Below are 25,733 nucleotides of genomic sequence, written 5' to 3'. Positions count from 1 at the left end.
TCATCAGAGCTAAGGGTGGATACTTTGAAGAAACTAGAATATAAGAGATGTTTTCAGTTATTTCACACTTTTTTGTTAAGTACATAATTCCACATGTGTTCATTCATAGTTTTGATGCCTTCAGTGAGAATCTACAATGAAAATAGTCATGAAAATAAAGAAAATGCGAAGAATGAGAAGGTGTGTCCAAACTTTTGGCCTGTACTGTACATCAGAGCATGGTTTGAAGCCCCATCACCAGTGAAAGCCCCTGAAAATGATTCTGCATTCCTTCAAAAGCTGTCACAGTCTGAACATTCAGCTGTCATAAAGCAGCCTCTTTGGTATTCTTCATCTGTGGTACTGGAGTAAATATATGGATGAAGTAACTCCGCCCACATCTGTGGTACTGGAGTAAATATATGGATGAAGTAACTCCGCCCACATCTGTGGTACTGGAGTGTAGAACTGGTTGTGGTCCATTCTGTGACTCCAGTGTGACACCAGAGCAGAAGCAGCTGATGGTGGACACCATGATGTTAAATGCAGGTTCTTTGGTTCCTCTAAAGCGTTGGGATGTCCTTCATCCATCAGATTGTGAAGGGAAGCAGATCAGGGCTTTTGTCCCCACCAGCACCATGCGTCTGTTTGAACCTTTGGATCTGCCACAAACATTCTGAACAGTTCCTCCAGTAGACTGGGCTGATGATGCAGACTTTCAGAAGGAGGAGAAAACTGGGCATTCCACTAAAGCTGTCGATGATGTCACTGACAGAGGGGCGGAGCTTATTCCAGACTTCAACTGTAGCCGAACAACAAATGCAGATCACAAACAGTACTGGCAACAAGTTGTCAAAGAACACAGGAACATTTTTGGTCATTTCAATAAACCAACAGTGGTTGTTGGACTTTCTGAGGAACATTTTTATGTGAGTGTCAGTTTGATTTGGAGAATAAAATGACAAATTATTCTAATCTGCCTTATTCATCTGGATAGTTCTGTTACAGTATATAGAGACATCTGCACCTGTCTGGGACACCTCTAAATATTAATGAATTTGCATAAAATTTGGACCGAAGTAATTTGGCCTGATATGGAACCAAATGCAGGGTTCGAATCCAGAGAATCTGAAAAAAAACTTTAGGACCACCCTAGTGATCTGTCACTAGAGTTTAGGTTTGGAGAATGAACAAGGATTGGACTGGAAAAGAAAACTGCAATGTTTCTGTTATTGCACAGTTTGTACAGTTTACACTTTAATTTATGACGTGCGATGTATACAGGCTCATCGCAGCCACTGATATTAGTAAAATTTTGTTACCAAAATTAGTTTGTTGTTCTAATAAAATTAACTTTGTTGTCATAGTTGTAAGATAATTGCACATTTCCTATTTTTATTTAGAAAAATATTGTCTCAGGGAGCAGTCTTGAGTTTATTTGTATTGTTCAAGCAAAAATCTATGTTCTTTTTAATTTGAACAAAAATTTGTCATGGAAAAGCGAAAAGTATTGTTACAATATTGATGTTTCTTTCAATAAAAGTTATAATTGCACTACTGTTACAATTTTGTTGGGGTTGAGGGGGGCCTGGAGATTTTTCATCCTCTAAAGGGGGGCCCGACAGAAAAAGACTGAGACCCAAAGACCTGACGGAACATGAATCACAGCGCCCTCTTCTGTTTGTCTTATTTAATGCTCCTCCATCTTCACATCTCTCACTTCAGTCATACAGCTTATTCCTCACCTTTCTCCTTAAATCTAATTGGCCCCTCTACCCACAAATAGTAAATAAATAGTTTAACAGCTGTTAAACCTGGTGTATCCAACACGTCGCTCTCACCATAGGGTCAATAATATAATAACACAAAGATGATTGGACACTTGGTAGAACAGGTCTACATTTCCACCCAATCAAAATTACAGGTGTCCAGGATGAAATGGTCAACTAGCTGTCAATCAAACTTTTGCGCTGGTTTGCTGTCTGTCATTGGTAGAGGGGTGGGGCCCGGGGGGAGCAGGATGAGCCAGGTGCCAGGCAGGTAGGGTTTAGCCCTGCACTAATAGAGTCCAGTCACACCAGTAAGAGGCCAAAACTGATTATTTTCACAAACAAGGAGGCACAGACCCATGTTTCACTAATGTGAAAGACAAAGATGCAACATGGAGCCGAATTTCACCGACATTCACTGTAACTTTTCCTGAGATTTTCTGGCGGAGGTAGAATTAAAGAGGCTATGACTGCAGCAGTGGAATCATTATTCCAACCAGGACCATAAACAGAAGATGGATTCTGTCCACTACTGCTGGTGTCCAGCCTGGTGTGTGCACTATCTGCACATGTGCTCAGACAGCTGCAGTCGGACCTGAACAGGTGCCTCAGGGTTTCACTCCAGTGGGATGACTCTGTAGAAGTGATAGGGTGATGCTGGACGTATGTGCACAAAGTTACTGTTTTTAATTTCTATGTTTTGACAGCAGATGTGAATTTAGAAAAAGTCAAATCACTCAGAAACAGCACACATACTGGTGAAGTTTTACTGTGTGAGTGAGAATGTTCCTTTTCACATTTTTGAAGTATTAAAAATGCACATACAGGTGTGTATTATTATAAGGGTTTTTATATAATTAACTAATTATATAAAAATATGCAGGACTGTTCCATGTCATAATTTTGAAGTACTATTAAAATATTTAGGATTACAGCATGCAAATGCTTGTGTTTGTTTCTTTTCTACTTTTGATTTTCTTAATAAAACTATGTGTCAATTGTACATCTCAGTATCCATAGTAACACTACAGGGGTCCGGCCCACAGTCCATAGCACTGCCATAATTTGACCCATGGGAAAACAGATTTGAGTTGCCCTGCCATACACTGTGCCACAGATCTGACCCAAACTCCAACTGTAGGTGCATCTGTTTTCTGTTTTCAATTGAGGGCGATTATCTTCTTAGCCTGCATTATGCAAAATCAGTAAATATTAGGGATGCAACGGTACTGTGGAAAATATCGGACCATTCAGTCCGCCCTGCACGGGACAATCTACCCTTATGTTTTTAGGTTTTGCAATTGATTTTACATTGGCGCTTTATAAACTGCTTTAAAGGCCACTGAGTGTGTGTCCGATCAGGCAGAAAAACACCCGCCTCTGCAAAGTACTGTCCAGTCACTGTTGTGCCTCCTCTCCACTGACCAGGGGGTTTGGCTTTATACTCATGACGGCTCATCTGTGTAGTAACTACAGTAACTCTCTGTCTGTCTCTCTCTCTCTTTCTCTCTCTCTCCCTCTCTCTCTGTCTGTCTCTCTCTGTCTGTCTCTCTCTCTGTCTCTCTCTCTGGACATGCAGGTGAGCTGGCAGTGTGGGGAAGCCCCGCCCCTCAGTGACAGACAGCAGAGACAGAATCGTCTTTAGACTGAACACACATACAATACCATGACGCGCTATTACAAGGAAATGCGTACAGTAGGTAACTGTTTTATTTTACATCCCTATGCAGAACTGGAATTTATTTATTTGAAAAAAATTAGAAGGGCACTTTTTTCAATAAGGAAAAAAGGGCAGGGGCTCAAGCACCGTTTTGGTCCTATGTGTGCATGTGCCTGTTTCATACTACTATATAATACTATATATGTCATGGAATGACAAAGTATTACATTATTCATATTATATCGTTAAATTCTTATCGATTCCTACCCCTACACCCAAATCTGTTTGAATTGGAAAATGTTCCTACTGGTGTCAGATATTGATATGCAATTAAAATACAATTAATTACCATTAAATAATTACAAGGTCAACAATTAATAACATAATTTGTTTTAATCGAGTCCCACCACTAGTTTATTAACATTATTTTCTGCCCAAAGGCCCGTGACCCACTGAAAACGGGTTTGAGACCCACTTCTGGGTTGCGATCCGCCAGTTGAGAACCACTGGTCTAGATCATATGTGCAGAAGTAGGGAAAACAGATGTGTCTACTGCGCTGAATTTCAATGTAATATGTAGAATAATGATATAGAACATCAATATTGCATTATACATATAACCTCATTCCAGTCTAATTACAGGCAGCCCCAGTCCTCATTCATGAGGCAGATGGACTGTGGGTAGGAGATTCCTCTCAGTGTCTTGGTACTGATGTGTTTGTGTGTCTGAGCCTGTGTCTGTGATTTCTAGTATTTAGGTTGTGGTATGGTCATGTGACCGTAAACACACTACTGTATATGTCAGGGAGTGTGTACATGCACAGCATCTGCTACTGTGTGCTCCTGTTAATAATTAATACTTGATTCAGTCGTCTAATTCCATGTCTGTATCAGGTCCCATGTGACCGGTCCAGTGTGGACGTATGTGGGATGGAGGAAACTCCAGCTGCTGCAGGAGGCGGAGCAGCTCCTCTGATTGGCTGCTGTGTATCTGAGGACGGGGTTAATGCAGCCGTGGATCTGCACATCAAGGTGGAGGCTGTTGACACTAATGACTGACTGTTCTGGCAACATCTGGACACACACACACACACACACACACACACTCTTTCCTCTGTCTCATTTAATCCTTCCTATCTCTGTCTCCATCTCAGTGAAGTTTAATGAAGGCTCATTAGAAGTGAATCTGGATCTGTCGTGTCATTCCAACAGCCCAGTCCACTCTCTCTCTCTCTCTCTCTCTCTCTCTCTCTCTCCCTCTCTCTCTCTCTCTCTCACACACACACACACACACACACACACATACACACACTGAGGGTACATGATGTAAAAACACATCAGTCTGCATTCACTGTCAGAAATAACAATTGTGAATTGTGGTATGTTGTGTATGTTATGTATATTGTGTATGTTGTGTCCTGTTTACACTATAAAGTACTGATGCTGTGACTTTTATGTTAGCTCTTTTTGACATGAAAATACTCTATAAAATCCTCCTTTTGCAAGTCATTTTGGATAGTGTTGCCTTGTACTTGCCATGTACAAGTGTCTCCTGGTCAGAACAATCAAACAATAATGATCATTATTATAGTAAAATGTCATGTATATATTAGTATCTAGGCCTAAGCTTGTGTGAGGGGCTGTTTGCATTGAAAAGCACTATAGAAATAGAATCCATTATTATTAATTATTATTATTATTATTATTATTATTATTATTATTAGTATTATTATTATTATTAGTATTATTATTATTATATGTCATTTGTTGCCTTTCATGTTTGCTCTTCTCCATCACTTTAGCTTTTTTATTGAGAACACAGATTACAGTCATGTTGTTTGTCTTGATTTAATGCGTCATATACTGAACCAAAAATAAATCAAAATCACCAAATCTGAGGACGCCTTTATGTCTGTGTGTTTTATTACATCCTTAAGGTCAAGTCCCTGTTTCTTGTTAAATCTTCTGTACTGTTTTTATCTTATGCTTCACATTTTCATCTTTGTATTTTTAACTTTTTCATCTTGTTACATCATTTTCATCTGACTAAGCCTTTTATGAATCCTTCAAAACCCCCAAATAAATATAAAAATAAACTTTTCAGAAAATGATGATCTCTTGCTTGCTTGTTTTTAACTTCTCTAATTCACATTTCTGTTCTTTGTAAGAGTGACCTGCCACTCTTATCTTCTTTCTGTCTTCTCTTTGTTGAAGTTTTTTTCTTTTGAAAAACTGATTTTAGCTTCTCCCTTTTTCTAGTTTGTTTTTAGCCGTGCTCCATTAAAATAGTGAAGTTTTTAGCTTTTCTTTTAGCTTCTCTCAGTTAAATTTGTGACATTTGCTTGTTTTTATCGTCTTTGTAAAACTTGTTCTTTTCAATTATCTTTTCTCTGTATACTTTGTGACATTTAAAGTTGGTTCTTAGCTTCTATTTCTAAAAGCTTTGACATTTTTATCTTGTTTTTAGCTTCTCTCTGAAACACTTGTGAAGGTATTAGTTTGTTTTCACCAACTGTTGTCTTTCATAAAAGTACATGATCTAAAAACTACAATTAACTAGAATAAGACAGAAATTACATTCTGGAAACTACAGCTGTGTATTACATGCACACACACATCCCAGTACACAAAAGCCAGGGGACATTAGGGGACACTGACTCTTCTACCAACTCTTCTTCATGTATGACTTTACTGATCTCCACGGTCAGACCTGGAGTGGTTAACTGGGAAAATCTGGACAATTCCCGGTGGGCTGGGTAGATTTTGGACTGCTTTTTTCTTTTTTGCAGGTGTTCAGTCGTGGCGCTAGTCTTGACATCAGTGTATGATGCTATCCTATTGGCTGCTAAGATTATAAAAACGTAAGGAAAGAGAAGCAGAACTGGAAGCCTGGAGCATCACAGTCTTTTGACCGTCATGTAATTTAATTTAGAAATTCATCTTTTTTTTTTTAATCAATCGAAGTTTTAAGTAAAGACCACAAACAGAACAGTTGAATTCCAGACCCTTTGTTTACTGAGACGTGTTGCGTACAGAAGAACTCTGAGGTTCATGGCTAGTGAGTTATACGCCACACTCACACATCGCACTGAAGTGGGAATATTTTTGAAAAATACACTGGATTACACAGCTGTTGAGAACAGTCTGCTATAGGGCTGTGCAATTAATCGAAATTCAATTACGATTTTGATTATTAGACGCAACGATTACAAAAATTATGTAATCGAGAAAAAACGATTATTAATTTTGAGTCGTTTTAATTCACGCGCACGCAAGCTACCATGAGCTGCTCTGCCCCGCCCCCCTCTAAGCTACAGCTGCCTGCTAGCCGGCAGGTCCACCCCAAGAGGACAGTTGTACCAGCGGTCTGGAAAAACGGCAGGAGAATCACAGCAGAAGTGCTTGGTAAACAAAAAAAGCAAGTCAAATTCAATTGTATGGAATCACTTTGGGTTTGATGAAGAAGACGAAGAGCGAAAACACATCACGTGCAAAAAGTGTTTCGTAGTTGTGTCCGCACCGACCGCTAACACAACAAACCTTTTTAACCATCTGAAGTTTAACCACCGTCACCTTTATCATAATCTTATGAAAAACTAAAACGCATAAAAACAACTTCGTCTGCAATGCAATCTTCAGTCTCCGAATCTCTTTACGCTGCAACTCCTGTATTAACCTAACCCTAACCCGTATAACCCTAACGTGCGTATTCTAGATGGCTGATGTATACAGAAGGCCTGAACTGAAACCTCACAGCACGCCACTGAATTTACTGTTTCATACTACATTGAACATACTTGAATTTATAATTTGCACTTTACGTGAGTTTTTTTTTTTTTTTAATTGCTACAGTTCTATGGCAAGTCTATAGCAGTTTAATTTCAGTGCACTATTTATTTACAAAAGGAAACATACTTGAATTTACAGTACACTTATTTGCATTCAAAGATTTTTTTGTTTCATACAAAAGTGAAGATACTTTGCTTTAGTGGTTAAAAGCTTCATTTATGTTTAAAGAGTATATTTTACATTGTTTTGCAAGAAAAAAATAAACAACTTTAAGGTTAACAAATAATCGTTTTTAATAATCGTGATTTCAATTATTGCTAAAATAATCGTGATTTTTTTTTTTTTCTATAATCGAGCAGCCCTAGTCTGCTATTTTAGACTTAACACGTAAAGTTATAAATACATGATTTTAATACAATAGATGGTGATCTAAAGTGGGCCAGTCTGAGGTTTGAAACTGCAGGGCTGAAAATGAGTCCCAGTCACTGTCGGTGGTAAACACCAGTCTGTTCCTTTGGTCACTACCTGCCCTACACCATCTCTCACTGTACAAAGCCTTTAAAAGCCCATTAATGCTGGGTCCTTTCATTAGCAAACACAGACCAACACCTTCATTCAGCCTGGAGCATCATCACTTCATGAGGCACTAAGTACCTAGGTGGACTATGCTAATTGGACTTCATAAATGCATGACAGCTGACCTGAGAACGCTATGGTTCTAGGTGTGGGTGGATTTCAAAAGGCCACAGGAGCACTGCTTCGAGCTGAGATTACAATTATTTATGCAATAGAAATGTAGTACAGAGCAAACTGCTCATGAAAACACCATAAAGTAGAAATGGACACCAAAGGACATACATTCTTAATCCGGCTAAAGTCGACATTAATACTTAAGAAAGGTTCATCTAATCCCATGTAACAGCCTGTTTCAGAGAGTGAATGTGAATAAATGGAGCTAAGGTCCAGTCCTGTGTGTTTGTGGGATATGACACATGGACCGTCCCTTTAATCATTCCTTAATAATGCATCAACCCTGATAACATGGCTTTAGGTCTTTGTCTCTGCAGGGATGTGAAGTGTCCTGATGCTTCTACAGATCCTGCACATCTCATCTATATTTGAACAGAGCTCAGAGCATGTGTGTGTGTGTGTGTGTGTGTGTGTGTGTGTGAGGAATAGATAAAAAACAGAGGCAGAGATAGAGTAAATGCTGCTACAATGGACAATCACTGTTTTCATTTGTTGTTGTAATTTCACTTACAGGATGGTCAAATAAACAGAATTTGCACTTGAACAAAAATGCACCTTTAACAATGAAGGAGGACTGTTTATGTTTTAGTGGGGGATCCTCTCTTTTAAGCTAGTTTATCGACAATGCAAAGTCCAATTTTACACATAAAATAACAACAAAAAGCACATTTTTAGTATTAGTGAGTCCAGACTGGATTGTCCTTATCCACCACTTTATATATATATATATATATATATATATATGTGTGTGTGTGTGTGTGTGTGTGTGTGTGTGTGTATATAAATTTCATATCATGGTTATTGCGACCAAAATTGTCACGGTTATCATAATTATCATGATATTGTTGAAATTGTGCTCAAAATGTTCAAAAAGTACTGATACACACACACACACTGAAATAACTTAACCAAGTTGTATTTTGAAAAATAAATAAAATTTAAAAATAGCCACAATGTACTTTCTGTTTGCAGAAACATTCAAATATTACCATGTAAACATCAAACATACAAGTGTGTCCAGTGGAACCTGATGGACACTGACCATTTTACACATTAAGTTTGAGTTGTTTTAGTTTCTTTTTCACAGACAGACAGACAGACAGACAGACAGACAGACAGATAGATAGATAGTGCCTGGAGTGCTGCTGCTTCTCCAGGAAATGAGCAACACCATTAGTTTTCAAAGTGCGGTAATCAATACATATTTTATATGTACACACACACACACACACACACACACATATATATATATATATATATATATATGTATATACAGTCGTCCTCAAAATTCTTCATACCCCTGCCATTTTTTGTAACTTTTTGTTTTTGTGATGAAATGAATGAGTTTTGTCAAGTTTGTTTGTGACTTATATGTGATACACAAGTGAGGAAATAAGAACTAATGATACTTGGAGAAATACTTTATTTCAGGAGTATTTTATTAGAGGATTTCTAAAAAATGCCATGTTCAAAATTATTCATACCCTAGGTTTATTAAGTCCAAAGTCTTTTCTTAATAGTCAGTAGAGTAGCCTTTGTTCTTGATAATGGTTCCTGTAAGTGTCCACAGGTTCTCTTCTGTCTCCTGTGGGGTTTTGGTCCACTCTTCCAGGACCAAAGCCTCCAGCTGGGTCCGGTTGGATGGTCTCCTACCCATCACTCTGGTCTTTAGCTCCCTCCACAGATCCTCTATATGATTTAGGTCAGAGCTTTGACTGGGTCATGTCCTTGAACCACTACTGCACTACCTTGGTGGTATGCTTGGGGTCAGTGTCCTGCTGGGACGTCCAGTCAGGACCAGTCTAGAGTTTCTCAGCAGACACTTCCACATTGTCATCCAGGATGTTGATATAATCCTCCTTTTTCATGATGCCCTGTATCTTGATGAGGTTCTCGGTGCCACTAGCAGAAAAGCAGCCCCATAGCATTATGTTGCCACCACCATGCTTGATGGTTGGGGCTGTGTTCAGCTTGCGTTCTTCTCCTTGCTTCCTTCAGATGCAGTCAACATCCATGTGGCCAACAACTCCATCTTTGTTTCATCAAATCACTGGATTGATGACCAAAAGCTTGGATCTTGGTTAAGAAGAGCTCTAGGAAATGCCAGATGAGCCTCCTGATGTTTCATCCTGATTCCTGCCATCTTCCTGTGTCTGCATCCATGGAGAACTCCTTTGTGCAATACTGGCTGGATGGTTGTCTGTGATACCTTCATACCTCGGTTATTTTGGTGGCAACATAATGCTATGGTTATAACCTATGATGCTAGGATGCTTCTCTGCTAGTGGCACTGGAAACCTCATGAAGTTACAAGGCATCATGAATTTAACATAATCATATCAACGTCCTGGATGACAGCGTGAAAGTGCTGAGAAACTCTAGACTGGTCCTGACTGGACGTCCCAGCAGGACACTGACCCCAAGCATACCACCAAGGTAGTGCAGCAGTGGTTCAAGGACATGACCCAGTCAAAGCTCTGACCTAAACCATTTAGAGGATCTGTGGAGGGAGCTAAAGACCAGAGTGATGGGTAGGAGACCATCCAACCGGACCCAGCTGGAGGCTTTGGTCCTGGAAGAGTGGACCAAAACCCCACAGGAGACAGAAGAGAACCTGTGGACACTTACAGGAACCATTATCAAGAACAAAGGCTATTCTACTGACTATTAAGAAAAGACTTTGGACTTAATAAACCTAGGGTATGAATAATTTTGAACATGGTGTTTTTAGAAATCCTCGAATAAAATGCTCCTGAAATAAAGTATTTCTCCAAGTATCATTAGTTCTTATTTCCTCACTTGTGTATCACATATAAGTCACAAACAAACTTGACAAAACTCATTCATTTCATCACAAAAACAAAAAGTTACAAAAAATGGCCGGGGTATGAAGAATTTTGAGGACGACTGTATATATATACAGTATATATATGTGTGTGTGTGTGTGTGTGTATATATATATATATATATATATATATATAATGGGCCAGATCAAGTGAAAGTGAACATCAGAGTCAAAAATTCCAGTTTCACTTGTCATTTCTCAAATAGGCTCAAAGAACTCTATTTTATGGAACTGTTTACAAAATTTCAGTATCACTTGTAGAAAAAAACCCAGAACTGATTATGTAAGTTATATTTCTGACATATACTGTATGTAAATGCCCTATTAACCCTTTACTTACTGATCTGGCACGGTGCACAGCACTTAGTAAAAATTTGAACATGAACCCGCCTCCCTCCAAAGCTCCGCCCACTTCCCCCTGCCTGACCTCTTACACTCCCCTCCTCCCCTGATGCATGCGGTGGGAAGCGGACGTAGAGGTGAAGGTGTCCCAGTCCGCTCTAGTGCGGCCACAGACCCCTCCCTCAGCCATCGGACACACCATCATTCACCTGCTGCACGCTGCACAGCCACAGCTCCGTTTTCATTGGCAGCTGTATTTAAGGGTGTGGCCTGTGCCTGTGCAGCGCTGCATCATTGTCTTCACTGCACCTCATCACCCCACAATAACCCAGACTTTATTACCATCCTTCATGCACTAGACTCCGACTGCTGCAATCAGGTTTTTCTGTTTGTTACCCGTGGTTGTCGATTCAGTTAATAAATCCGTTTTTTCCCTTCAGCGCCGTGCATTTGAGTCCTATCCATTCACATCCCTTGACAGGAGGAGAAAAGTGAGTGAAATGGGTCAGTGGAGACAGATTCAGAGGCACCGCTAACTGATGTGGGACACAGCAACCAAAGAAACATATGAGCGCTAAACATTCTAGAGCTTCAAAACCTGGTGGATTTCTTTTACATTTTAGTTTAACACATGCTTATTAGGAGCATTTTAAGATGACAAAGGAAAAGTGTAAAAATGCCAGATCATACAGTATAGCTTTAACTTTAATGACATTTTTTCTCTATTGTATAAGTGATATTTTAAGTCTGTGAATTTGTAGAAACTAATTACTCAACAGTACAAGAATATAGAAAGGTTATGTACAATCAAATTATTTGCAAAATATGCACTGCTATTAGCTGTATATATCACTTCAGTTGTAATATGTATGTTAAATAACAGTTTATTATGGCTACAATGTGCTCACAGCTCTTCTTTGTGTCTGTGTTCATATTAAATCAGTCTCAGTGAATCCAAAGGAACTTTGTGTTGGTAAATGACAGTTGTTCAAATGGACAGGATTTCAGTTCTGTTCAACATGTTGATGCTCATATGAACTATGTTTTCAGCTCCAAAATGTCCAATTTCAGCACAATTAATGCTATATTTTCATGTCACAAATGGACAAGTTCTATTTGAACTGAACTGAGCTGAAAAACAAATCTTCTCTTCTTTTGGATTCCCCAGTTTTTCTTCCCAGATTCTCTCCTCCATATCACATGTTTTATTTGTACAGGTTCAATCTGGAGTATGGTGCTGATCCATCCTGCTTCTGTTCCACCAATACATACATGAAGAATGGCACACAGCACTGTTTACATCAACACTTTTACAATAAGAAGCATTTTTAGACACAAAGAACAATTCTAGATTGTTCTTTCCTCTTTAGTCTGATGCTAAACTATCCAATAAATAATAGTGCTCCTAGTTTTTGCACAGGGATCATTAGTGTAAACGCTGACATGGCTGCAGAGCATCAGTATGATGGGATCCACAACAACCATGTCACATCCGTCCACTGACACATTTAGTGTTTTTGTGTCAGCTGGGATTGTTTCAGATCCACAATACCAACATTTATGAAGAAGAGCACAATTAGCAATAGGAAGTCTAGAAGTTTATTCCTAATAAAGTACTGGGACTGACCAGAGCATCATGGGTAATGTCACGTCCGTCCACCAGCAAAAGTTTTCACATCCACGTGCTATTCCAAATCCAATATTTATGAAAATAGAGCTTCCACTGTCAGAGAATATCAGTAGTCTGCTCATAAATGGATTAGCATTATTTACACACACTTCTATGACTGTAGGACAACTGTTCTGGACACAAATGGACACTCACTTGACCCCCTAAGGAAATTTTGGCCGATCAGCATATTTGTAGTGTTTTAGTTCCAGTCAAAGTCTTTTATTCTGACTACTGAAAAAAGTGACAAACTGCTGTCCAAGGGAGGGAGGGAAGGAGGGGCTGACCTTTTAGCTGTTGTTGGCTGATCGAACTCCGAATCTGTAAGTGTGTTTCTGAGTGTGTGTGTGTGTGTGTGTCCATTTCAAAGGTTGCCACTATTAATGTTGTGATGTTGGAGGTAAATCCTGACTGTTTCTCCAGTTGATGTGGCCTGACTCCACTGGTTAATGACACATCAGTGTTTCACAGACACAGACTCTTATCCACTGACCTTATGTGGCAGGAAGAGGGAGTTGACCACCGCTAACAGACTGGAGGTGTCAGGAGCATCTCTCTGTCCACAGATCACAATCTGAAGACACAACAGACAAAGTCCAAGGCAGTTAGAGATTTGATATTTTCATCAGTGTTTATTTTTTTAGTCTTTTATTGTTTCTCTTGGGTCTGCGATGTTTTTCTGGAGCATTTTTTTATTATATTCCTTAAAATCCCCTTCACACCCTGATTACAACTAATTAATTAAATGCTCTAATACAAAAATTAAAAAAATCAGTCACCTGTGGAACGGACAGGACTGAAAAAACACCATACCATCATTTTGAGCGCCCACTGGAAATGATTGAACGGTGATATGTCAATCAGACTCAAGTGACATTGGCCCCTCCCCCCTTCCCCCCTCTGTGTGTACCCCTCTTCGCGTTCCCACAGACTGGAGCGCTTGTACAGGAAGTGAAGCCAGAACCTGGATATATTAGTTCTATTAGGATGGAAAGTTCACCGGCAAACTGTTTAGTCACAACATAAACCAGTAGGAAATGGAACATTAGTCCCATCGGTCTGAACTGGGACTGTTCTGGAAGAGTGGGGGGGTTAGAGGAATCTGAAGGAGGTATCCATGGATACGCCAGCCGGAGCCCAACCCGGGTCCGGAGTAGAGCAGAGCCTCAGCCAGCGAACTGTTGCTGTGCAGCGCTGGTGAACCCTCAGGAACAAGCATTGCATGTGCCACCACTCTGGAGGCGTGGCTTCAGAGGGACGTCTGAAGAAAGGGGGCTGGACTGTTGAACTGAGTATTTTAAAATGGAGCTGCTGGAACTGTTTTTCAAAGATCTCAGACCCACCTTTACCTGTTCTGTGCTCATCTTTTCTTGCATTAGCTGAATCCTTCGCTAGCCTAACACCTGTCTCCTTACCTATGTCTTTCTTGCCTTGAGACAATGTTAGTAGACATTAGTGACAGGTCCAGTGGTGTACAGCTGTTTAAAAAAAAAAAAAAAAAAAAACTGACACTGAAATGACAGAATGTCTCAGATGCTATGTTCAGACTGCAGGAAAATGTGGCCCAAATCAGATTTCTTTGCCCATATGTGACCTGTATCTGATCTGTCAAAGACTGTTTGAACCACACAAATCCGATTTTTTCAACCCAGACCACTTTCATATGTGGTCCTTAATCCAATATGTATCTGATATTATGCAATGCAACTTCAGTCTGAACGGCCAGGTCGCATTCATCCAACCTTTACGTCATTGAAATGCGACAAACATCACTATTCTGCGTTCCAGGAGTGTCACTTCCATAAACGCAGTGCGTGTCTGTGTGGGCACATATTACATGAGGATCTCTTTTGCGCGTGCGGATCACTTCAGGGTCCCATTCAGTTCATACTAAAACCTGATAGAAATCACATTTAATGTGTAATATGAATGAGCACACACAAATATTGGATTTCATCAAAAAATCCAAATTAAAACCTGCTGTCTGAATGTAGCATTAGACACTATTAGCAGTGCTATAGTAGCAGTCATTCATGCTAATCAAGGTTCTAATAGTTTTGGATTTTTCATTATAGTTTAGTTTTATTTAATTTTGATTTTTTTTTCTCTAATATAGTTAGTTTTAATTCATTTTTAGAGCAGGTTTGGTAGTTTTTATTAGTTTTTGTTATGTTCTAAATGCTTAGTTTTAGTTTAGTTTTAGTTTTTTTTATATTGCTTATCTTATTCGCCATCAAATTCAAATTAATCCCACACATTAGTCTCCATGTTTCCAGGTAGAGTGGGGACAAGAAGACGACTCTAAACCACGACTGACGACAAGTGACAGGCCCTTAAATATCATGTGGTGCTGCCAGCTAAAATTGCTTGAGGGAGATAAATCGATTTCATTATCAATCTGACATTGACAAAGACGAAAACAAAGGGAATTTTACCCATATTTTTTCTACGTTTTAGTTAGTTTTGTAAACACACAATACAGTTTCAGTTAGTTATCGTTCTTTTCTTTTAATTATAGTTTTTATTTATTTCACTTAACGAAAATGTTTTTACAATTTTAGTTTTCGTCATTTTGTTAGTTTTCGTTAACAATTAGAGCCCGACGGATATGGGATTTTTGGGGCCAATGCCGATACCGATATTGGGGGCTGAAAAAAGCCGATATCCAATATATCGTCTGATATCCGATATTGGCCGATAACCGATATATTGGCTGATATATGAAATAAGAACACTGATCTACACAGGATATAATAATCTGATATTAGATAATTGTGGACAGGTGGATAAACAGTTGCATAAATCTGTGTTTATCTCACAAATATAATTGACATAACTTTAAAATGCAAACTATGTAATCACAAAAATAATTAAAGCAAAAAATATGACTGAGCACACAATTCTGTTTTCACTCACAAATGTGGATGTGTCTGCCTCACAGCACTACTACTTCTTATGTGGACTAAGGACTAAACTGAGCATGTGCAGAGGGAATTAGGTCAGTCCTGAGTTGTTCCTGATTGGAGCAACTGCAAGAGTTACAACTGACCTGTGTTATAACTGTCCCCAGTCTCCCCTACACTATTAACACCCAGGCCTGTCTGCAGAATGAAACTGTGAGGGAGACAGGAAGTGCACGGACATGGGCGTGTGTGTGTGGGGGTGAATAATTCATAAGAGTGGGGGGGGGGAGGCGTGATTTTCAGAGGGGGGGGGGTCCATCTTTGACAGAGCACGCGGTAGCGGTCTGTGATTTTTGCCGGGGGGTGAATAAGCAGTCCATCCTTGTCAGAGCATGCGGGGGGGGGGGGTAGCTCGTAGCTCCGTGATTATGTGAAGGGGGTGATAGCGTCATTGTCCGAGCAGGAGTGAAAGTGAAACTAACTCGCTTTAAACTTCCTCTTATTCTCTGGGCAGCACACACACACACATACACACACACACACACACAGGAGCAGCGAGCGACAGAATCTCCGTGCAGCAAAAAAAGTTATTATATCGGCTACATGTTGGCCGATGTTGATTAATTGATGATACACTATAATCGGCCCGATTGATCGGTCGGGCTCTATTAATGATAATAACCTTGATGTTAATAAGTACAGATAAAACACATCTCGGCTGGTTTGACAAATACCAACAAACACTAAATAATGAGAAGATGAAGCAGGATGGAAGCACTGACTCCAGCTCTGGTCCAGTTCTAATAAAGTGTTCAGATCCATGTGGACCACAGACACAAACTGTACGGAAAAAAACAGTCTCCTTTTTCCTGCAGTGTTATGTGATGCCTCGTTATTTTTATTTTATTTAACCAGGAAAAAAGCTGACTGAGATTAAAAATGTCTTTTTCAAGAGTGTCGTGGCCAAGACAGCAGCAGCAGAAGTTAAACCAAACAGAAACACGTCCTATCCACACTGAAACCACACATGAAACACAATAAAAGTCTGTTCTAAAAGCAAACAGAAAACTCTTCACCAGGAACATACATATACAACATCAGTTAGTTCAAAGGTAGTAAAAGTATATCAGCTTTCTCAGCTTCATATATTTCCTCAGCTTCAAATCCAATGTTAGATCCAAGAGCAGCCGAGACGAAAATAACCTTTGACCTTTTTAACATGGCCGAGACCAATGAGTGATTCACTGCCAATGGTAAACGATGCTTTCATTAACGTTCTGCTGCTGTTAGTGGATGACTTAAGACATTTATACCATACACAATTTACACAAAAACTACTTCCAAAAAATTAAAAAAGCAGCAGTTGTGTTTCAGCCATTTCTCATTTCAACAAAAGCACTTAAACACAACGCCCTGGTAATTTCAAATTCACAAGTGGAAAGGATCATCTTCCCAACAGCACCTGAAGGCATCATCAGTCCAACAAGTCTTTGGTGCTTCACAGTATTTGTGTGTACAATGTATGACAGAGGCAGTCTGCTAATGTCCACCTCCAGCCTCCACCTGCCTCCACCTCCATCCTCCACTTCTACATCCATCCTCCACCTCCACCTCCATCCTCCACTTCTACATCCATCCTCCACCTCCACCTCCATCCTCCACTTCTACCTCCATGCTCCATCTCCATCCTTCACCTCTACCTCCATCCTCCACCTCCATCTCCATCCTTCACCTCTACCTCCATCCTCCACCTCCATCCTTCACCTCTACCTCCATCCTCCACCTCCATCCTTCGCCTCCATCTCCATCCTCCACCTCCATCCTCCATCTCTACCTCTATCCTCCACCTCCATCCTTCGCCTCCATCTCCATCCTCCACCTCCATCCTTTGCCTCCATCTCCATCCTCCACCTCCATCCTCCATCTCTACCTCCATCCTCCACCTCCATCCTCCACCTCCATCCTCCATCTCTACCTCCATCCTCCACCTCCATTCTTCGCCTCCATCTCCATCCTCCACCTCCATCTCCATCCTCCACCTCCATCTCCACCCTCCACCTCCATCCTCTACCTCCACCTCCATCTCCATTCTTCGCCTCCATCTCCATCCTCCGCCTCCATCTCCATCCTCCACCTCCATCTCCACCCTCCACCTCCATCCTCTACCTCCATCTCCATCCTCCACTTCTACCTCCATCCTCCACCACCATCCCCCACCTCCACCCCTCGTCTAACTGTCCCTGTGGACACTAACCCCCGCCGTCCTGAAGTCCCTCATGGAGTTCAGGTATTTGTTGATTGTTGTTGTTTTTGTCTTTATCTGTCCTTGAAAAAATATACAAACTATAAAAAGGAAATATCTTTAGTTCTATTTAGTTCAAGTTCATCCTGCATTGTTTCATTTTCTTTTTACTCTTATTATTATTTCCCTGCTGCTTTTAGTCTTGGTTGTCATGTTCTATAACATACCTGGTGAAGTAAGGGGAATGTCAAAGAAATAATAAAAACAGAGGAGTGAAAGATGACAAGATGAAATTGAGCGAGTATGAATATGAGGTCAGAGGTCAGCTGCAGTGCGTAGGAGAGAGGCTCAGGTGATTACTGTATTTGTAACAGTAACGAGGGCGGCAGGTGTTTCCTCACATCACCTCGACCTCCAGCTCGTTACATTGGCTCCTTTGACCCGCCTCTTCCTCCGCAGGTCACATGTGACAGACGGACGAAAATAACCCCCCCCCAAACCGGCTTCCCTTAATCACTTTCCAGTTTCTGTCCTTCTCTGTGCTCAAAGTGTGTGTTTGCTCTGTTTTGTACTAACTGACTGAGTGACTTTATTGTAAATCCACTTTTGCTGCTGGTTTTACAGACTGAAGGCTAATTTTTCAGTCCTCATATCTGAAAACACTTGCCGTAAAAAGTCGTAAGATTTCAAGAATGAAGCCATAATATTATGAGAATAAAGGCGTAGTTGAAAAAAAAACTTGGAATTTAACAAAAACAATGTATTTTTATGAGATTAAAGTCATAATATTTTGAAAATAAATTTGCAATAGTCATAATTTAAAACTGGTGAAACTTAAGCCTTGTTGATGACAGAACTTCCCGTTACAGCAAACGCAACAAGCAAAGTGATGGTGGGCGAACAGGCTCAGTGTTTCGCTGTGTGCAAACCCCAAATGAAAGTATACCCTCACTAAATGTTCCAAGTTCTCCATCATAGGATGAGAGGGTACAACTTTATTCTCGTAAATTATGATATTTTTTCCGCCTGTTTTTAAATTACCACATTATTTTGTAATATTATGACTTTATTCTTGAAATATGACGACATTATTCTCATGTTATGACTTCATTCTCGTAAAATTATAACTTTTTTTGTTTTTGTTTTTATTCTCTTAAAATTACAGGTTTTATCTTGATATTTTATGACTTTTTTCTCATAGTGACAAATGTTTTTATTTTCTCATGTGGCCCTAATACACCATTGTACATTAGTCTTTTTTTATCCATTATGTAGTATTTTTATACTTAAACCAAACCAAAGTCATTGTCCAGATGTCCATGTTTGTTTTAAAACTCTTCTTCTTCGCTTCATTTAACATCCATCAACATCGGTTGTTTTTGTTCATGTGACTCTAGTTACCATCTCTTGCAAGCGCAACAATTTTCATTGAAAAACTAGAGTTTTGGCGAAATTGTGGTTTTTCTATTAGGCAAATTTTTATGCGCAAGTTATAGTCACGCAATTTGAGGCTCAATGGAAAAGCGACTACTGATGAACACGTACCATACAGAGGCTGCACTAGAACTTTTTATTGTTCATCAAAATGACAGACAGGGTCGTAAAAATTCTGTCATGACACATCATTATCCATCATTTCAAATTCAATTTTTCAATGATAATGAGACATATTTAGTAGTATTTAATGTTCAAAAACATCTCTATGATGCAACTTTGACTTTATTCTCATAAAATTACGGGTTTCATCTCGATATTTTATGACTTTATTCTTGCAATGACAAGTGTTTTTATTTTCTTACGTGGCCCTAATACGCTGTTGTAGAAAACCGATTAAAAAACTGAGGCTGAACTCAAACAGCTAATTAAGTGCATGGCAGCTGTTAAAAAAGTTGAGGAAAACATTCTGAGAGTGAGTGTCCAGGGATTAAGTGGGAATGCATGTAAAAGAGCACAGTATCTGCCAGTGACCTGCCAAGTTTAACACATCAGTTGCTTAATTTCAGATGAAAGCGTTTATTTGCTCAGTGGCAGACACTTGTATAATGTACACAGTGGAGCTGCTGTTCATCATCAACTCCCGGTGAGTCGCAAATCTGTCAAAGAGGTGGAACGCTAAAAGTGTGTTGAAGGATTGTGAGAAGAAATGTCGCAAATAGAAACAAAAGTGAAAAGCACTTGGTAGTTGGTGTGTTATTATTTTAGATGAGTGGTTAAGAAGATTTGAGACCCGACATGAAAACGCCATAAAACCAGGACGCCGAACGCAGACAGAGGCGGAGCTCAGTGATTTAGGTAAATACATACAGAAAACACACATTTAGACTGATTTACCCTGCTTTTCACACACAGGAGGAAGGATACTGTATCTGTGATTTGAATCTATTTTAAACCACTGATTAGGTTTTGTTATTATTAGTTTTGATTGGACCTGGAGTGAGTCCCTTTTTTCCCAGTAGACATCAGCGTTCTGAAACAACATCAGGCAAACATTTAAATGTCCAGTTAGAAGATTTAGTGTCAGCATAAAAATTTTTTTGTCCCCACAGTATTTCAACACTAGGTCCAAACAAGTTTCCTTCATTTCTCTGCTGTTTAATTATTTTCTAACAGGCGGTATCCAGCATTAGGATGCATGACTGTCACTGTGTTTGAGTTTATATCCTAAAACTATTACCTGAACTGCCCACAGGTGAGACCGGTGGGATTAATCTGTAACTGCACTGTTACACATCACTGAATATCAGACTGACTTTTTAACCTACATACATTTAATCATCTCCTTTATAATTAGTAGATACACAGATTGGTATTTTCATTGGCCTATATGTCTGTGATGAACTGATGACATGTCCAGGGTAAACCCTCGCCTGAAACATAGCTGGGATAGGCTCCGCCCCTGCAACCACCTCAAGGACAAAACAGTTCAGAAGATGAATGAATGAATGATATGGAAATATTCCATAGGTGGAAAAGGCCCTGATGAGTCAGGGCCAGAAACTGTTGCTTAGTTGGAAAAAAACTTGTCAGCAGATGAATCCTTTAGTTTCCTCATGACTCTGAATGAACACGAGTCCATCTGCGTGGCCTCAACCTTTGCTGTACTTTCTGGACTTATCGTAACACCTGCTGTTCAGTGGAATTGTCCTTGTGCTTGAAAGTCTCACCTGTTTCAGTGTATAGTGATGAGCCATCAGGGCCCGGACCATTTCAGGCAGCGCTATGGGGACCCTGGTCAGACGGTCGGAGAAGGCCGCCAGCAGCTGCTGGGACCTGTGGACCCAGTCCTGTCGTCCAGTGTAGTGGGACAGACGCAGGAGGTTGGATGCCGACACTGAGTTTGCACTGGGCTCGGCTCCGTCCTGATCTGGAAAACACACACACGCAAAATGAGTCCGGCTGGAAATCCACTGTCCTGTACTTCAAATAAGTATCCTCCAAAACACTGTCTCTGCTCAACCATGTAAGATACATTTTATAAATGCAATGCAACTGTTCACAAAACTGTCAACTCCGACCACGGTGTCCATAGTAGGATGTTAAGACGCCCTTTGTTTCCTTATTTGATTTGCGATGGGAGTGGCTATGTGATCAGACAAGGACAGCTTTCATTAGCATTTCAACAAGATTTTTATTTCTGAAATCTGAGATGGGCTGTAATGTTACTGCACAACAGAATGTTTATTTACTAGCAGTAAAAATGCTATAAACATCAAAATGTCAAAAGTCAAACCTGAGGAAACATTTACAGTGATGTAAACCCACTGGTTTCCAACCTTTTTTGGTTCCTGACCCCATTTTAACATCACAAATTTCTGGTGACCCCAGACATTCAAAACAGAGACATTTTTTTGCTGAAAGTAATTTGTTTTTGATCATGTATTAGTCTGCTGTACTATGTTGCAAATAAACATTAATTTTAGACGACACTTATTCTATATAATGTATATTATTGTGGATGGAGGCAGAAAAGCCAGGTTGAGATTACTGCACAAAGTGAGAATTGGATTTTCCTTGGTCAGGATCTGTCCAGTCAGTCCAGCTGTGATTTACAAGGAGGACAATTAATACTGAACAAACTAGAACTGAAACTATGAATTATGAAAGAGCTGCAGCATCTGAAACTGACCACAGTGAACATGTGACACAGAAACAGAACCACAGTGCTGCAGTTTCAGCTTCAGAGTTCGTCATGTCTTTCATGTATTGTGATTGTCTCTCAACTGACCATATATACCTTTTATTAGTAATTTTATTTTTATCAATTACTAGAAATTTCAGGCGACCCCATTTGAATTCCAGGCAACCCCACATGGGGTCCCAACCCCAAGGTTGAAAAACACTGCGTTAACCCTTTCATGGATGACGTCTACATTTGTGGACACAAAATTTACACTCATTTTCCAAAGGGTTATAAAGGCAATACTCTCCAAACCACATAGGGGCAGTCTATAGACGCTAAGCAATATAATGAAAAAAAGGATCACCTTAGTTTTAGAATTCTGACTGCTCTGGGATCTCATAAAATTAACCTCCTAAGACTCAGCTTTGGGTTTTCTGCCCACGATTATTGACCAGAGTTTCATAGCTTTGTATAAAAAAACCCTAAAAACTGTCCACTGCAAAGGACTTCCATAATTTAAAAAAATGCATCTGATAAAAACTGTTGCATCCTAAGGTTATGACAGTTTAAAGCAGGGGGCCAAAGGCAAACCACTGGCAAGCTCCTGTCAATCTGCAACTGCTGGCCCTGTTTTCATCAACCAGTTCCACCTCTTCCCATGAACTCCTCCTCAGTCAACCTATAAAAGGCTAAGAAACATAGGGGAAGGAGGTTAGCCTGTCTAGCGACCCCTCCCCCCAGTCCCTCACACTAGTGAAGGAAAGAAGGAGGAGGAGGATAAACATTGTCCTCTAGTATTCTGAGAAGTGGAAATTAGCCAAATGGTTTGTCAATGCAGTGGGATTTAGAGAGCCTGCATGGCTGGGGGGTTGGGGGGGGGTCATAGAGAAAGTCTTACTCAAAACTAACCCTAACCCTGGGTCAAGAAATCTGTACTAGTTTATGCAGTTTTGCCTTTAAATACATATCTATTGAGTCATTACATCTGACTAAGACCATATATATATGTGTGTGTGTGTGTGTGTATATATATAAATATATAAATATATATATATATATATATATAAATGCTGGGCAGCGATTAAAATGTTTAGTCGCAATTAATCGTGTGGATTTCTGTGATTAATCACGATTAATCACATAGTTAAATTGGGGGGGGGCAGCATCAACAGTGTGTATTTCCTTTCAGTGATATTTCAGACTGCAGTACTCCGCTGATAAAAATAATTGCACATGTCAGTGCTTCCAAACACCTGTGTCCTTCTCCCCCCCACCATCTGAAAACATTTCAAATGAAACTGTCCATGGAACAGACCGCTACTGTTACACATGTTTATGTCCACACAGGTTTATTTACGCTTGTGAGTGATTGACAGGAGTCTTAGTCCCACTAATCAGTACTAATACTAATAAGCCCAATAATATGTGATGTTCAGCTGTTCAAAGTAAACAAAGGCGGCCCTCTAGTGGTGGGAATAAGTGTCACTAACGTATGTTTTGTCCTTGTGGTGTTCCCGTAGTCAGTTCGGACATAAGAAGGAACTAACAGACACGTTTCTTTCACTCTGTTTGTATGGCCCCAAAAATGTTTGTCTGTGAGTATTTTCTGTTCAGTTGTTGTCAGAATGAATAGTATCAAATATCTCTGATGTGAACTTTTGTTGCTGGAGAAAAAGACGTAAATCTTAAATTAATCTGTAAATGCTAATCGTTAGCGTGTCTATGGATTTTCCAATTCAAGTTAGCATCAAGCTAGTGGTCTTTTTCCCATTCATTTAAATGTATAATGCCATGTAAATGTACTAAGGCAGTGAACAGAACTCCGACATATTTTGTTTGTATGTGTCAGTTTTACAGTGAGTCTACAGGAACAGATCTGGACAGAAGTTTTGGGCGTCCGTCTTTTCTTGGTAAACCTGTTGTCTATCTGCAGCAAGTATATTCTGCTTAAAATAAGTATTTTAACATTCTATAATCCTTAGATAACATTTTCTTATTAAAAGAAAACTTGATAAGTCCAATTTTCTTACTGCACTGGCAGATAATTTTACTTGAAATAAGACATTTTAAACCCAATAATGCGTTGAATTTTCTTATTTTGGTACAGGCCTTTTTTACAGTGTGAGGGCTGTATCTGTCCTCCTCTCTGTCCTTTCCCAGTTTATCTCACTTATACATTCTTCCCCCTCAGTCCACCGTCTTATAATGCAATAATAACGAGGCTGATTAAATCACCGTGCAAGAAATTTGTTGCTTTTTTAATAACCATTTTAATTGCTACATGTGAGAGTTTATACACAGTGTATTATCACACTTAGTTAAATGTAGTCCTGTGTACCTGGACTGTCCCCACTTCAGTACATGGTGGCCAATACCATCTCTTTATTTGTATAAAACTGTCTCCAGCCATTCCACACGCTCAGTTTGTGGTGTGATATGATGATGCACATGATTTCCTGACCTTAGCTCCGAGGGGGATTTTAATTTGGCAGCGCTCCATGGAAAACTGTGATATTAAATTAACTATTTAACCCCTGACATGTCTGCGGTGAGCGCTCTGAATGTATCATTTATTTTAAATATTCAGAAAAATTCAACCACGCGTTCAGCAGGAAAATTTTAAAATCGTGCTGACAGAATAGACCTTGTTCTCTACATAGACATCTGAGCATGCTCAGTTCACCCCCTGCCGCCTGTGGAAAACACAGAGCAGTGAGTGGGACCGACTCACTATAAAAACAGATGGTTTGGACTTCATCTTACACCGTTATTCTTGTGTTGTTTTTAACTGTTGTTTCCTGCGTTGTGGAGATGTTCCTTTGTTTTTTTGTTTGTTTGTTTTTTTACAGTGTTTTCATTGAGTTTTGCCTGTGTAACTGCTTTAAGGAGTTCAAGCTGGTGTCAAAAAGCAGCTGGACTGATTTATTTAAAAAAAAAAGCCCAAAAAAACTGCTGGGCCCAAATTCAAATACTAGTTTGCTATTTTATTCTTTTGTATTATTATTCTTTTTTTGGTCATATTTTTCATGTTGTTTATGGTTTTGTACATTTTTTTTTTGTTTTTGCTCATTTAGTTGCTTATTTTGTTATTTTTTCCAACATTTAGGGTTTTTTTTTATTTTATTTTATTTTTCTTCCATTTTGTTCAGTTTGTGGCTAATTTTGTTCATGTTACTTATTATTTTCTTGGTTAATTATTCATTTTTCTTCATTTTATTGATCACTTTGGCTGTTTCTGTTAATTTTGTAGCTGATTTTATTATTTTTTTGACTGTGTAACTGCTTTATGGAGTTCAAGCAGGTGTCAAAAAGCAGCTGGACTGATTTATTAAAAAAAAAAAAGCCCAAAACAAAAACTGCTGGACCCAAATTCAAATACTAGTTTGCATTTTATTCTTTTTTATTATTATTCTTTTTTTTCATATTTTTCATGTTATCTATTATTTTGTACATTTCTTTTTGTTTTTGCTCATTTTGTTACTTATTTTGTCATTTTTTCCAATACTTTGTTTTCTAATTTTATTATTTTTTTCTTCCATTTTGTTCAGTTTGTGGCTAATTTTGTTCATGTTACTTACTTTCTTGGTTAATTATTCATTTTTCTTCGTTTTATTGATCGCTTTGGCTGTTTCTGTTAATTTTGTAGCTTATTTTATTATTTTTTT

General features: G+C 39.3%; 1 protein-coding gene across 1 annotated transcript in view; it reads right to left on the bottom strand.

Moving 5' to 3' along the window:
• The window catches only part of spata20 (spermatogenesis associated 20), a 158,771-nt gene that overhangs the window by 64,808 nt on the left and 68,230 nt on the right, over positions 1 to 25,733 (bottom strand). The window contains exons 14-15 of the mRNA XM_030121760.1: positions 21,113 to 21,312; positions 13,297 to 13,377 (exon numbers count right to left, since the gene is read on the bottom strand). Coding sequence (XP_029977620.1) covers positions 13,297 to 13,377; positions 21,113 to 21,312 — 281 coding nt within the window. The remainder of the gene's footprint in view (positions 1 to 13,296; positions 13,378 to 21,112; positions 21,313 to 25,733) is intronic.

This window comes from Sphaeramia orbicularis, chromosome 19 (assembly GCF_902148855.1).
Source record: "Sphaeramia orbicularis chromosome 19, fSphaOr1.1, whole genome shotgun sequence".
NCBI classification, from domain to species: domain Eukaryota; kingdom Metazoa; phylum Chordata; class Actinopteri; order Kurtiformes; family Apogonidae; genus Sphaeramia; species Sphaeramia orbicularis.
The sequence above is the reverse complement of the archived record's forward strand: the minus strand, read 5'-3'. Positions and strand labels throughout refer to the sequence as shown.